Source organism: Juglans microcarpa x Juglans regia, chromosome 1D, assembly GCF_004785595.1.
Source record: "Juglans microcarpa x Juglans regia isolate MS1-56 chromosome 1D, Jm3101_v1.0, whole genome shotgun sequence".
In the NCBI taxonomy this organism is placed as follows: Eukaryota; Viridiplantae; Streptophyta; class Magnoliopsida; order Fagales; family Juglandaceae; genus Juglans; species Juglans microcarpa x Juglans regia.
This window is the reverse complement of record NC_054594.1, coordinates 16,738,591-16,755,230: the sequence shown is the minus strand read 5'-3', so window position 1 is coordinate 16,755,230 and position 16,640 is coordinate 16,738,591. Positions and strand designations below refer to the sequence as shown.

The 16,640-nt window shown below is 39.0% G+C and overlaps 1 protein-coding gene across 1 annotated transcript; it reads left to right on the top strand.

Annotated features, from left to right (window-relative positions):
- The first annotated feature begins 4,476 nt into the window (after positions 1 to 4,476).
- LOC121235261 lies at positions 4,477 to 4,836 on the top strand. The gene has a single exon (XM_041131623.1). It carries the CDS (start codon positions 4,477 to 4,479, stop codon positions 4,834 to 4,836), a length of 360 nt encoding a protein of 119 aa, XP_040987557.1.
- Positions 4,837 to 16,640: the final 11,804 nt, after the last annotated feature.

Below are 16,640 nucleotides of genomic sequence, written 5' to 3'. Positions count from 1 at the left end.
AACGGATCTGGATGGAGTGCAGCACTCAGCAAAGCTCCCTGTGTGGCGGCGATGTCGAGGAGGAGATTGGCTGCGTAGGGTGGCAGGTTGGTTGCACCCGATGGCGAAAGCAATTTTCTCTATTTTGGAGGTCAAAAACAGAGTATGACGTGGGTGTTCTTCCTTCAACAGCTAGGCGACGGTGGTTGGTTGTTCCGTGGTGGTGAGGATGGCCTGGAGGGTGGTGCACTGTTTGCAAGGAGGAGTCGCTGACTATGAGTTCGTGTGGTAAGGCAGCAGCATTACGGAAAATAAAAACGTGTTGCGTTACGGCTTGGCCAGTGGTTGGGGGTGCTTCACGGCTTGGGGTGTGTTTACGTGACCAAGGCGGAGGAGTTTTCTGCAGTGGGCTATCTTTCGGTGTTGGTGGTTTGCGGTGGAGGTTTATGGTGGCCTGGTTTATGGGTGCAAAGTTGACGAGCGTTGAGCCGAGAACGTGGAGAGGCAGTGAACGAGAGGGAGTTATGCGTGGGTTGCTGCGGCTACTACTTTTTCAGGAGAGGAGTGCAAGTATATAAAGAGTTGATTGGCAAAAACCCTAGAGAAAAAAAAAAAGCAAGAGACATGCAAGATCATGCATGCCGTGGACGTAGGAAAAACTCTAGGGGTGAAAAAAATAGACGGAAAAAATAAAACGTGCGTGGAAGTTAACGTGTGAAAAAATAAATAAATAAATAAAAATTGAGCTTGACTGGGTCCAGGTGTTATAGTCCGTCCCAACGTGAAGCCCGACAACCCGCGTCAACGGCTTCAGCCACCGTGATCTGCCCCACAGTCACCATCATCAACCTGTTTTTCCCTCAGCCTCCATGCACGAAAACACCAGCCTCATGCACGAAACACTAGCCTCATGCATGTTCACATCCCTCATCCGCTAGTACCTCCATAAGCCAACCACCAAGAACCACTCCTCGGACGCCCAGCACACCGCAACCCACTACATGACAGAAAACACTAAACTCAACCCCACCGAAGGACCCCTGTTTTACACCACCCAGCCACCGCCTTGTACACACCACCACCATGAAAGCTTCTCCCACGTTCCCTCGATTCCAGCCACCACTTCACGACGGGAGCTCCACGTTGCCACCACCCTCCACCGTGAAACCCAAGCCAAAAATAGAGCATTGTTTCCTTCGAACACTGCCTCCTTGCAAGCTGCCTAGTCACTTGTCGTCCGTGCGCCATATCCCAGCCGTGAACCAGCAAGTGGAGCCACCGCAGATCACGGGCAAGACGCCATGGTCGGACTGCAGCCCCCACATTGCATGGTCCGTAACTTCCTCTCACTCTTTCTCTTGGATTCTATCTCTTTCTCTCTCTCTGTCAGTGCTCTTTAGCCAAACCGTACACTGTAGATCTAGTCCAGCTGCCGCTTCCATCGTCCCTGGCCACCCCTCTCGGGGAGTATGGACTGATCCTTGTGCACGGTTTGAATCTGGAAGTTATAATCTCATTGTTCTTTCTTTGTTGTGACCATGCATGCTTTACCCAAAGAGCCCATGTATATATTTTTTATTTTCCTTAACACCCTTGTCTTCAGATGGTCCATACCGCATATTTTTATATTAAACTTGATTTCATAAAAAAATATTTAAATTATATTATCTGGTATTAATTTTATGCTTTGAATTTGGTAGAAAATTGTATGTGTTTAAAATTATTTTTTTAAAACACTTTAAGCCTATTATATGAAATAAATCTTGGATGGTTTTAAATTAGATATGATTAGTAATTTACGATAATTTTTAATATAAGTATTATTAAGAATATTTTATGAATTAATATTGCTTAAGAAATTTATGACTTCCTACTAGATTATACGTTGGTAGTATTAAATTAGTGTTTTTATAATAGTTTATAGAGATATGAGTTTTAATTATGATTATGTTAATTTTTGAAATGAATTTAAGTTGTTTTGCCATATTTAATAAATTATATTATAATAAGCTAAGATTATTTTTAATGATAATATATTTATTAGATTTCTGATAACTATACAGTTATCAAAGCCATTTTCGTAGTATGAATTTAAATAGATTGAGAGTTTTAGCAGTTCTTTTAGAATTTTAGTAACGTTTAGTATTTTGTATAGGTGATGATCGGTATTCATTCGGCACGATTGTGGAAAGATTCAGAAAAGCTAAAAAGAAATGAACTGCAGTTGGTTTATAAAAATGTGCATGTTATTTTAAAAAAAAAAGGTCAAAAACAACCTCAGAATATGTTTTGCATTCACTTATAAGATACGTATAAAAGAGAAAAGAAATACTTTTGACATGAATAGTATAAACATGAGTAATATTTGACATATTTCTGAAATGTGCAAAAGAGCGAATACTATATCGGTGAATTTTTGTACATATGATATGAAAATGATTTGGGTTTGTTTATGATCAAATGGAAATGATATGAATATGTTCAACACATGGTTTGATATGATATGGATATGAAAAATTTTTGGCACACTTATCTGTTTTGATTCTGATTCTGAATTTGGTTCTGATATGATGATATTGGTTCACGTGATATGGTTGGTACCAACATGATATGATATGATATGAGTGCACCCACTTTGGAAACAAAGTGGTCTTTTATGTGTTTTTTCTTGTGTGCATACTCGGAGCTTCGAGATTGAAAAATGAGAAGTTTCACAATATGATATTGTTTGGTTTAGCCATCAGGGATAGCATAACTCTACCACAAGGGTTAAACATGGTATGGTATATGATATGATACGATACGATACGATATGATATGATAAGATGAAGATGTTTAATTATGTTATGCCAAAGTATTTTTTTTATATGAAAATGGTCTTTGAATATCAAAGCATCTTTGAATATGAAAATGGTCTTTGAATATGAAACGAATATTTGAATACAAATAGTTGGTTTTTTTTTAGTGTGAAAAGATTGAAAAGTCGCTCTGATTTTCTGATGACACGTTTCTGAGGTCTGCATTTGAAAAATGAAATATTTTGTTTCTGCATACCGAACTTTCTGAAAAGGCTCATGTTTACATGCTAGTATATGTTCTCTGCTTACTGAGTTGTTGATAACTCACCCCTTATCTCCACAATATTTTTCATATGATTTTAGATATTTCAGCTGGGATCAAGATTTTGAAGCTTTGAGTGAGATGATTTAAGAGTAGTGGATTAAGTATAAAAAGTTCTCGATGAGTATTGGTGATTTTTATTAAGAAATTTTATTGTGTTATATTGACTTGGCATTTTGGAAAATTGGTTATATTGAGGAAATTAGTTTGAATCAAAATTTCTTTATAATATTGGAAATTTGGAGTCTATCATTATATTGTTGAAATGTGAATGTTAGTGAGGTCATCACTAGTGATACAGGTACTTTCATGGCCAGTTTGATAGTTCAACCAGCCTTGATAGATAGAATCCAAGCTGCTTAGAAAGTGGATTCAGGGTTGGTGAAGCTAGTGGAAGAAGTCGGGAATGGGGACAAATCTGACTTTAGCGTTTCCGAGGATGGAGTTTTGAGGTTTAGAGGTAGATTGTGCGTGCCAGCTAATGATGAACTGAAAAGGGTAATTCTTGAAGTAGCACACCGTTCTTTGTACACAGTTCACCCGGGGAGTACCAAGAGGTATAGAGACTTGAGAGAGTCTTTTTGGTAGAATGGTATGAAACGAGAAATTGCTAAATTTGTGGAACAGTGCCTAACTTGCCAACAGGTGAAGGTGGAGGATCAGAGACCAACACGATTATTACAGCCACTCCAGATTCCATAGTGGAAGTGGGAGCATATCTCCACGGACTTTGTGACAGGCCTACCAAGGACATTAAGCAGACATGATACTATATGGGTGATCGTGGATCGCTTAACGAAGACCGCTCACTTTGTGCCCATCAAAGTTTCTTATAAGCTAGAGAAACTAGCTGAGCTGTATGTGCAGGAGATAGTGAGGTTGCATGGAGTACCGGTATCCATTGTGTTGGATAGAGACCCTCGTTTCACTTCCAAGTTTTGGCGAAGCTTACAAGAGGCAATGGGTACTAAGTTAAGTTTCAGTACTGCTTTTCACCCTCAGACAGATGGGCAGTCAAAAAGGACTAATCAGATCTTAGAAGATATGTTGAGGGCATGTGTGATAGATTTAAAGGGAACTTGGATGTGACATCTACCATTGGTCGAGTTTGCTAATAATAATAGTTTCCAGACTAGCATTGGAATGGCACCCTACGAGGTTTTGTATGGTAGAAGGTGTAGATCTCCATTGTATTGGGATGAAGTAGGTGAAAGGAAACTTTTGGGGCCAGAGATTATTCAGCAGACCACGGAGAAGATATATATTGTTCAAGCTAGAATGAAAACAGCATAGAGCCGACAAAAGAGTTATGCGGATAATCGTCGCCGCCAGTTAGAGTTTGAGGTTGGAAATAAGGTATTTTTTAGGATAGCACAGATGAAAGGAGTTATGAGATTTCGACAGAAGGGCAAACTGAGCCCTAGATTTATCGGACCCTTTGAGATTCTTGATCGGATTGGACCTTTGGCTTATAAGGTAGCACTTCCACTGGCACTTGCGGGGGTGCACAATGTATTTCATGTTTCTATGTTGAGGAAATATGTCCCTGACCCCACCCACATTATTGACAATGAGCCACTTCAGATTCAGGAAGATAAGACTTATACGGAAGAACTAGTTCAGATTTTATCAAAGAAAGAACAGGTGTTACGAACTCGAACTATTCCTCTGGTTAAGGTATTGTGGAATAATCATGCTACTAATGAGGCTTCTTGGGAATTGGAAGAAGAGATGTGACATAAGCACCCACGCCTTTTCGATGGGAGTTTTGATAACTTGTAACAAATTCTGAGGACGAAATTTTTGTAAGGGGGAGGATGTAAGGCCCAGTCCCGTGAACAAGGCCCAGCCTTCTTGGAGAACTAGATACGATGCCGTTTGGTGAGCATCTCTTCCATCAGTTTCTTTTTCGATTTTTCCTCTTGTTGGTTACTTCTTCCCCTACTTTTCTCTCCCCGTATCCCTTTCTCTTCACACGTTGTTTCAGTTTGGACTTCATGCCTCTCTACACTCTTAATCCCTTGCAGATTAGTGTGCCTCTCTCTTTCTCTCGCGCCCTTCTATTGTTCAGTATTTGTTGGTGCTACAATTTTGGGTAAAATAGAAATTCATACTTGGTTGCCGAGAGTTCCTCCAGTTGCTAAACCTTCTCTTTTCTCTTTTCCTCTCTAAGATTTCACATCTCTCTTCCTCTCACACGAAATGGCTATTGAATAGAATTTTTTTTTAAGTGCAATCCGTGCTTTTGGTGGGTTTTTCTATGCGTCTTCGTGCTTGTTCTAGTGCCGTGATTTCATTGTTCTACTCGGTTTCTCATAACCGTAGAGCCTCCAACCGTAAGTTTTTCACTTAGTTGGGTAATTTTTCTCTCTTGAAGAAACAAAATTCTGACTTTCTCAGTTAATCACAAGGAATTATTTTCATCTCTAGACAGTGTTGCGTCACTCCTTTTTTTCACCGATCACCACACGACGCTAGGTATAAGATCTTGTTGTAAACTTTCTTACTCACCTGTTTACGTGTATAAGAAGAATAAAATTTGATTTGTTGGATTTGTGCTTTAGAATTAAATAGTAGTGAGTCTTGTTGGGTGTCGATTAACATTTACAAGTGTTAGATTTTCTTTGTGGAGTTGTGAACGGAGAAAAACGTTTAATGTGTAGTGCTGTTTTGGTTAAGTTGTTTGTGATACCCCTTATTTTAGTATTTTAACTGAAGAATTATTTTAATTAATTTAAATATTGGTTCTCTTGTTTTAAAATTTATTGGGTTTCTCGTTGGTTTATTTCATGATTTTTAAGTTGTGAAATCTATTTTGGTGTGTTTTCTTAATATTAAATATTGTTTTGCATTTAAATTGTTCTTTAAGTTAAATTAGTTGTTTGTGGGTTTTAAAATTATTGTGTTGGATTTAATTATTTTGTTTTACTTAGTCTTTGTGTTTAAATTATTTTATTTAAATTTATTGTTTTGAAATAATTTTTGTTAGATCATTTTGTAACTCAAGTTGTGAGGATTGAACCTCATTTCTTTCCCTTCATTTTTCTTTTCCTCTTTTTCTTTTCTTCTTCTTTTCTTTTCTCCTCATTTCTTTTCCCCTCTCCCTCTCCTCTCTCTCTCTCCTCTCCAGTGCACGAGGCCTCTCTTTCCTTTCTCCCCGTCCGTGCGCCATCCACCCTGCCCTCCCGTGTGCGTCATCGCCCCTCCCGTTTTCTTCCCCTTCGGCCGGTGACCTCACCCTTGGGTTTCCAGTACCTCTCGCGCCGCCGTGAGCCTCCACGCATGACATCAAGCCGCAGCCTTCTTTGTGTTCCCGCACTGCCGTCGCACCACCACCGGCCACCATCTTTTCACCACATCACCCTCGACGTCCCAGGAACCTAAACCACCCATCCCCAACTCCGATCTGCCACCGATGAAGTCCATCCATCTCCATTTTCGATTTGAGCTTTTTGGACTTCAACCGCCCTCTTCGCCACCACCCACAGCCAACCACCACCACCACCATTAGTTTCACCGACATCCCTAAGCCCTTCCCTAGTAATATCGAGTCTTATTCTGTCCCTGTTCAAAAGTGAGTTTTTGAGACCCACGGCCTAGTGCATTTTGCATTGTTCCGTTGCTTTGTCGCCACCTCTTGCACCTCCGTGATCCTTTGAAAAGTATGTTATAGCGCTGTAAGTATTTTTCCAAATAACTTTTGAGATTTAAATGTATTTTTGCTCTAACACATATTTACTGTGATTTGGTTGGTTGTGCCGGACTGAGTCAGAGGAGTAAGGAGATTGGTTGGATTGGAGGATGGAGTTATGTGATTGGATTATGCTGGGTTTTGTTGGCTGTTGAATATTTGTGTTATGTCATATACAATGCATTTGAATTCATGTTCATGTCTGTAAATGAAAACTGGGTTTTCGTGTAATTGCATTCATATTCATGTGTATATTTGAAAATTAGATTTTCATGTGAGAGAAAGGAAAGAGACTGTAGGGATGGTGGTAAGCAGGGATGGTGGTAGAGTACCGCTTGTGATTCCTGTCTGCGATGCACTCGGCAGGGATGGTGGTAGAGTCTCGCCTATGATTCCCGCCTACGGTGCATGCGGTAGGGATGGTGGTAAGCAGGAATGGTGGTATAGTCCTGCCTATGATTTTCACCTACAGTGCTTTGATAGGTACTCATTGTGTGGAAAGAAACTATAGGGATGGTGGTAGAGTCCCGCCTGTGATTCCCGCCTACGGTGCATGCGGTAGGGATGGTGGTAAGCAATGATGGTGGCATAGTCCCGCTTGCGATTCCCACCTATAGTGTCCGATAAATTGTTGGATTTTGTGTGAATCATTTTATGAGAAAATGATGGATTATATTTTTGGGCCAAAATGGGATTTTGGCGTGCGTTGGAAAACATTTATTTTATGGGAAATGATATTTTGGGTCTGATGCATATTTTATCATATGCATGCATGTTGGTTGCATTAATGCACTTTTATCTCGTGGGTTGTTTGGATTATTACTTACCTGCGGTACCGTTTTGTGGTACCATAGATTTTGATACAAATGAGGACGAAAAGCCTAAAGGATCGGCTCCGTGAAGGGAATGACATGTGGCTGCTTTTGGATTATGGGATTTGTTTCCTTTTTGTCTATGTATTCGGCTTTTATTTTACGGATAACTGTTTAACTTTTTAAAGGAAATTTATTTTGAATATTTGTATTAAATAATTCTGATACTTAGTTGACTACTTTTAATTTATCCGCTGCGACTTTTGTGGTGCTCTTGTTGCTTGTTGCACATACTTGAACACTTATCGTTGGAATGTGTGACCCGTGTTGTCATCATCCCGACGTCACAATTCTCACATTTCCGTACGTGGGAGTCGGGGCGTTACATTGTTAGTGGTTGCTTGGAGTTATGGGCAGCTGAAATGGGTTTGATTTATTGATTATTTGAGTGGACGTTGGTTTGGTGGGTGTGTAGGTCAATATTGAAGTTGGTATATGGTATTTTTGGGTTGAAGTGTGGGCTGTCCAAATTCTTATTTTGCTGTTTGAGTTGAGTTATTTTCTTGAAATAAGGTTTGGAATCATGAGTTTTAATTATTAAGATCGAAGTTGTGTCAATGGCCTTTTAACCTTAGTGTATATTTGTTTTCTATCAATAGGTGACGAGATTATTAGAGGTCGAATTCAAGGCATAGATAATACGCTGCAGGAGTCTGGTAAGCGGGGTTCCTATGCTAGGCTTTACACAAATGGTTTAGACTGAGGTTGACTTTTCTGAAAATTTATGCATGTTTTGTTATGAAATGAGAACTTGGGGAAAACAACCTCGGTCGTTTATTTGCATTACTCATGAAATCTGTGTGGAAAAGAGAAAATGTTTCTGACATGCATTGTGTAGACATGAGCTAAATTTTGTCATGTTATCTCTAAAATCTGAAAATGAGCGATATTGAGAATCTGAAAAATTGTGCATTTATTTAGAAAGATGCTCTAACTTTTGTTTTCAGAATGTGAGAATTATCTGATTATGTTTTGGTACTCTATTTTATTTTGATATGGAATCTGAAAACCTTTGGCATGGTGTACTGATTTTGTATCGACTCCGTCTCTACTCTGCTCTACTCTGTTATGCTCTGCTCTGCTCTGTTTGGGTTGGTACCAACTTCTCTGTCTCTGAGTGCACCCACTTTGGAAACAAAGTGGTTTTATTGTGATCTTTTCTGTGTGCACACTCGGGACTCCAAGAAGAATAAGGAAAATATTTCACCTATGTCTCTGCCCGGTTTGGCCACTGGGGATAGCACAACCCTACCACGGGGGTGAAATATGGTCTCTGCTCTGTAAGATGCTCTGTTTTGATGTGATGATGATGCTCAGGTTATGTTATGCCAAAGTACTCTGGGTTTTATTTGTCTTAAAACCATCGCTCTATTACTTTTGAAAATATGTTTTGTTCTACATGAGAACTCTGGAAAATATTTTGTTCTGCATACTGTACTTTGTAAATGCTCATGTTTGCACACTAGCATATATCTTCATAATATTTTCAGATGATGTAGAAAGTCCAATTGAGGACCAGGATTAGGAATTGTGAGCATGATTAAGCTGGGGAGAAGATGTTGAGTACCCTAGGGTACTACCGTTAAAAGAAGGATTTCTGATTTCTTTTAGACTTGATGTCTTTTAGATTCAATTATGTTTTTTTTTTTTTTTTGTTTAGTAGAACTTATGGATTTATCAGTTTGGTATGTTATGACTACCGGGAGATTGTGGACCCTTTGGATTATTATTATTGCAGTAATGACTATGTGGAGTTTATAATATGTTTATTTAGAATATGTGAGACTGAATTTTTTCTTATGAAGTCTTTGGAGATTTTTAGATGTGTTGGGAGACATGTTTATAAGTGACAAGTGGTAATTCTCCAACCCACCCGGGTATGGGGCATTACATTTTTCTTTAGTAATCTTTTGTCCAGACCATTCCCCATACCTAGCCTAAGTAAACTGCCCAATGCTATTTGCAGCAACACTTTGCTTTATTACCCTTGAAAGAACCTCTTGTAGAATAATAAACAAGTACAAAGAAAGCGGATCTCCCTGTTTCAAACCTCTCCCTCCTTTAAAAAAACCCTTCGTAGTGCCATTCATCACAATTGAATACCAAGGAGTTGTAATGCAAGTTCGGATCAAGCTACAAACCTGAGTAGAAAAGCCAAAATAGTGAAGGACCGCCCAAAGGAAATTCCAGTCAACCCGATCATAGACCTTAGCCATATCCAGTTCAGCAACACATTGCCACCATGCGACTTCTTATTAATGGAATGAACCATTTCGTGTGTGAGACTAATGTTTTAAAAAAATACAACATCCAGGAATGAATGCACCCTGCTCAAGAAAGATCATTTTTGGGAGAAAGACTTGTCAAATGATTAACAAGCAGTTTTGAACAAATTTTGTAAATCACCGAAGAAAGACTTATAGGTCTATCACCCCGTTGGAACATCCACTTTTGGAATTAATACCACATAGGATGCAGTGTAGAACCTGGGTAATGAATTTCCTTGAAAAAAATTCTGTGATAGCTTCCAAAATATCATACTTAACAATTTCCCAACAGCTTTTAAAAAATCCCGATCCAAAACCATCTGACCTCGGTGCACTATGTGATGGGATAGAAAATAATGCATCATGCACCTCTTCAAGAGTAGGAATCTTGCAAATTACTTCACTCTCCTCCACCAAAATAACCGGCGAATAAGACTAGTAAGATCAGGTACTAACCTTGGTGACTCTCTTTGCAAAACACATTAAAAATATTACACAACAGCCAGATGAATTTCTTCAGGTGACCTGAGATAAGTACCATCCTCCAGTTTCATTTCCAAGACTCTCTTCCGCCTTTTATATGAGAGAGAAGCATGATAAAATTTGGAAATTTTGATCCCCCCATCCATACGCCATTTCAGCTTCGCTAATTGTGCTAGCCTCATCTCCTCTCTACATCTCCAGCTATCCAAATTAATATTCGCTTGTATTTGCTCCCTTTCGACCTCTGCATCCCAACTATTCTGAAGACTTATATCCAGCTCCTCCACATGATCTTCCAAATCTTTGATTCGTTTACCAGTTCTACCAAACACTTCTTTGTTCCATTCTCTCAGAGCCACTTTCAGCCTTTTCAATTTATAAGCTAGTTTCATGAGCCCCACTCCACCATCATTTTCCTTCCAAACATTCTCTACACATCTCAAAAAATCGAGTTGATCCACCCACATTTGCTGAAATCAAAAAGGAGAAGGACCATATTGAAAGGATCTTGTTTAACATCAATGATCATAGGCGAGTGGTCCGACTTGGTCCTATTGAATTGTCGCATTTGGAAACTTGGTCAAGAAATTCGCATCAACAATACAACGATCCAATTTGGCACCAGGTAAACCTCTTCCCAGTCGATCTCATATCAACCAATCCCCTTGGTGAAGCCAGTTGTTAAGATCCTCCATAGCAGCCCTTGGTCTTGGTCTTCGACTTCCTCCCCTACCTTCCGAATCCTCTCTTATGATATTAAAATCACCTGCAAAAATACACGGATCCTGTCCTATATTCTAGTAGTTTAGATCATTCCATAATGTCCTCCTTTCCTGCATGGTGCACTTAGCATAAACGAAACAACAGTAAAATTTTTTATCTCCATCACCTACTCGAAGTAGAACAAACTGCTCACTCTTCCGTATCACCTGCACCACTATTTCATTCTTCCAGATTCCTATTCATCTCCTCCACGACACCTATCCTTACATCCTCGTTCGCGCTCCCAAAGGCAACGGATTATTAATACTATCATTCTCCTTTGGTGCAATAATGAGATCTCCCACACCCTGAGGGTTCAAATCCAAACCATTAGGGTTCAAATCCTGAAGATCATGGCTCTAAATATTCAGATTATGCCCCATATCACCTTCAGAATGACTCTCCAGATTTTTCCCGGATTCTACTACTTCCTACGTAGGGACATCAATTTCTCCCTTGTGAATCTCAGGCTGGCTCATGAATTTTCTTACGCACCCAAACTTTCTCTTCATGTGTCTGTACATTTGCTCGACATGTATGTACATTATGTCCTTGTAATTTACACCGAGAGCAATACGCAGGAAGAGTTTCAGGGATCACCTCCTGCTTCCTAATATAAACCGACCCCAGCGTCTCTATCCAAAAATAACTAATTGGTTCTTTGGCAGCATCCATCTCCAAACATACTCGAGCACCATGAGTACGTGTGGTACACCTCGTATGATTATCCCTACAAATGAAACGATCAATCAGGGCAGTAAGAATCCTGAGAAACGATTCATGGTACAAATTATGGGACAAACCAGGTAATAAAATCCACACTGGAACCAACGATAGTTCTTCATCTTCATTAAAATCTGGTTTCCAATGGAAGGCTCGATAAGGTACACCATCAACATCGCAGACTTCAAGAGATAAGGCTTTAAGAAAATCTGCTTCTGAAAACATGCAAATGAAAACATTTCGAGGACGTCTCACCGTTGAAACTATTGGAATTCCTAATAGTACCCATCAATAATGAATAAATGATCGTATTGCATCCAGTGAAGGCCGCTCCCGAAGGAACTTCAACAAAATAGAATAGCAAAATGGCTAAGCAGATCGAGAGATTTCTTCCTTTGAAAATTGAAAACATAATTCGGCATCAATGAATTTAGGCCCACGATGCACCACAATCATCTTCGGAAGGGGTTGGGGAACCGCCAAGACAAGGTCGACGAAGGAACGTCGACCTACATCCCCTCAGCGGCCTCCATGCAGCCTCACGAACACTAACTCCAACAACGTTAATAGATGAGTTGATGAAAACATCATTACAAAAATTATTAGCAAAATAAATAAAGTGAGTCTTAATTAGCTATATTTTTATAATATAGAAGATTAGATAAATGCTCACCGCAGACATTCAGTCACCTTTTCTTTTTTTTTACTTCTTCCTTTCGAGATTTACGAGCATATCGGGTATGGATCGTGTAAAGGACGTGTCCCACCATTGGTCATGATTGTTAACTTGCAAATTGTTAAGTGAGCGGCACGGTCTGCCTGTGACACCTCTGATGCTTAAGTCAACAATAGGTGAGAGATAATAATTTAAGAATACTCAAATCAAATTATTTGAAGGGGCAACATATAGGCATGGAGAATATTGGACAAGTACTATAAACTGATTAACTTTGCACAATGCTTAGCCATTAGAAGGCTTATCCCTGTTGTGTTGGAGTTATCTAATCACCACGTTATCCATATTCATAATGTGAAGTTTAGCCCTCCCTAATAACCAGGGCGGCTAGGGCCGTCTGCGTTAAGCTACACAACTCCTTTGAGTAGCTATCATTTATGGATGATGAGCCTTGGGTCCCTAGTTTAGGCCAAACCAATATTAACTCCTCCAGTTACCCTGTTATTTCCTCTCACATATAAGCATGGAGAATTCAGCAATGAAGGAATTATAAATATCTTGCTTTACTCAGTCAAGGACGTTTGAGACCCTAGACTACCCTGCTAGGAATTTTAGACCTATGGACTACCCACTGGCCCATTTATTACTTTACGCTTCATTTCCATTTATCAAGAGATGAGAGTTTTAAATTTGGGAAATGTGCTTACGTTACCCAGTAAATGTAATGCCTCGTCCTCGAGGGTCCGGAGAGTTAACTCATGTCACCTAAAAATCATTTTCCATCCACATAGTACATACTCTAATTTTTCTCTATTGCACAAAATACTCATTAATTCACATCAAATACTCCAGTATAATTATTCTAAGATAATGCAAAGTCTTAATATAAACATCAACCTCCCAACAAATCACATCATCAGAGCACAACAAGCTTACTGAATGAAAATTCTCAATAGCCATAGAAACCTTTTATGCTTAAACCATCATTCTTAACTCATCTCACCCATGCTCCATATTCTTGATCCTCAGCTGGGCTATTCAAATCATCTGAAAAAGATTGTGGAGATAAGGGGTGAGTTATCAACAACTCAGTAAGCAGAGAACATATACTAGTATGTAAACATGAGCGTTTTCAGAAAATTCAATATGCATAAACAAAACATTTCATTTTTATATGTAGATCTCAGAAACGTGTTATCAAAAAATTAGAGCGACTTTTCAAACTTTTCATACTCAAAAATTAACTGTTCATTTTTAAGGACACTTTTCATATTCAAAGACCATTTTCATATTCAAAAACCAAATGTTCATATTCAAATATCCGTTTCATAATCAAAGACCTTTTTGGTATTCAAAAACCATTTTCATATTCAAAAACCAACTGTTCATATTTAAATATCCATTTCATATTAAAAAACGCTTTGGCATAACATAACTGAACATCTTCATCTTATCATATCATATACCATGTTTAACCCCCGTGGTAGGGTTGTGCTATCCCCGGTGGCCAAACCAAGCAGTATCATATGTTGAAACTTTTCCTTTTTCAATCTCCGAACCTCGAGTGTGCACACAGCAAAGAACACGTAAAAGACCACTTTGTTTCCAAAGTGGGTGCACTCATATCATATCATATCATGTTGATACCAACCATATCACGTGAACCAATATCATCATATTAGAACCATATTCAGAATCAGATTCAAAACAGATAAGTATGCCAAAGTTTTATCATATCTATATCATATCAAAACACGTGCAAAACATATTCATTTCATTTCCATTTGATCAAATACAGATCCAAATCATTTCATATCACATGCATACAAATCTCAATGATATCATATTCGCTCTTTTGCATATTTCAGAAATATGTCAAATATTGCTCGTCTACACTGTTCATACCAAAAGCATTTCTTTTCTCTTTCATACATATCTCATGAGTGAATGCAAAACATATACTGAGGTTATTTTCCACCTTTTCTTTTTAAAACAACATGCACATTGTTTTACAAACCAACCTCAGTTCATTTCTTTTTATGCAAATCTAGTATAGGAACCACGCTTACCTGGACTTTTTAGCTTTTCAAAAATTTTCCTCAACAATGCCGAACAAAATTAATCGTCACTAATAAGATAATCACTTAAGTTTCCATAAATTTCCAATAAGTCTCGTATTTCGATATTCAAGCCTAAAACTTCTAAAATAATCCATTTCTTAATTCCTCAAACCCAAAATTCTCATTATTCCTAAAATACCAACATCGCTTTCTAAACTCATCAATATCCAACATAATAACTCCGACTAAAATATTAAATTCTAACTTATTTACGATTGAAAATCAAACTATCAGATTTAATACTAAATAGAATAATTATACGAAAATATTTAAATTATATAACAACGATTATTTAATACACTAGATCATAATAAAATTACAACATTATTGTTTACTTTTAAAAGAAGCTTTACTAAAAATAAATTTTAACTTACCAAGAATCATTTATGTAAACATGGAAAACTTAGAGTTTACAAATACATAGTAAAGGTTTATAACACAATAATGAAACTTGTAACTCGTAGGTAATAATGATTTTTATTTATTTATTTTTTTTCAATAGACCGACTATGCAATGGCTTTTGAATATCTATATAAACATATATATATATATATTTACATCTATTTAAAATCAACAACATGACAAGAAATAGAGAGAGGAAGTGCAGGAGCATACGACCAAACTGAGTGTATGCGTGGAGGGGCAAGGCGCGGCGGGCTGGCTGGAGGAGCTACAGTGGTGCGACTAGAGTGCAACGGAGGTGTACGGCGGCGGGGCTACCTACGCTAGATGGCAAGAGAGAGAGAGAGACTCACGGTGAGGGAAATGATGGAGAGACCGAGAGGGAAGAACCACCAACCCGAAATGGCATGAGCTTACCTGGACTTGAGACGGTGTGTGGCGGTCTGGGGTGAAGGGAAGTCCTCACCGATAGTTTCTATGGGGTTCATAACGTGGTGAAGCTCTTGGTGGATGATGATTTCGGCGGCTCAAGGTGGCTGAGCAAAGCTCTATTTTTTGGAACTAAAACAGGGGGTCCGAAGCATGCAATAGAGGATACAACGGCGCTAGGCAACAGCTTCGTGCAGCTGAGCACGGTGGTGAGATCTGGCCAAAGATTCATAGTGGAGTATGATGACCGAATGGTTTGGGTGGCTGAGGCATGAAGAGAACAGAGGAAATAAATTTAGGGTTGAGAAAAGCTTAACATATATATAGGCTATAAATAGAAAACAAAACAAACCTAAAACAAAGGGAAGGGGAATGTGCATGAAAAAGGAAAGATAGTGTGAACCCGTGCGATGGATGGCGTGAACCCGTGTGATGAAATCTAGAAATATGTTCCACGTACATGGGTCTAGCAGTGAGCTGGGTCTTACAGTAACCGTCGCCTCATGCACTTTCATTCACGTCATTTAGTTAGGTAGTGATGATTTGCAGTTATCATCTGCTCTTAATTTCTCTACTCCTTCTCATTTTTTATCTTTTTCCCGATTTCTTCATTTCTTCTTTACGTTCTTGAGACCCCACTATCTCGACTTCTTTACCTGCAACCCTAATCTCCCCCATTTCTTCCTTTCCCTCTACTTCTTTGTCATCCTTATGGCCTAACAAAACACATCCCAAACCCCTCCTATCTCGGAGTCTTCTTCTGCTAAAGAGGTCCCATACTTCAAAGGTTTTGGGTGGCGCTCCACCCGCACTGTTAGGAACTTGACGAATCTACACAACACCTACGAGATCCCAGATTGAATACTCTTGGAACTCCCTCATCATGGCTGTGCCGAAAAGCTTACTCTTCCCATCTGTGCCATAACCCAAGGTTTGCGATTTCCTTTATGTCTTCCAGTACACGACGTTCTTGATCTTCTTAGGCTAGCCCCTACGTAGCTTCATTCTCATGCGTGGGGTGGTTCTTATTTGTTCTTGCATTGTGTTTCGTTTGGTTTTGGAACCCGCTAGGGAAGAATACCTACATTTAACCGCTTGAGAGTTCCTAGCATTTT

What these genes read in the sequence shown, in the direction of transcription:
- LOC121235261 (XM_041131623.1), top strand. Translation starts at nt 4,477, where the DNA reads ATGAAAGGAGTTATGAGATTTCGACAGAAGGGCAAACTGAGCCCTAGA.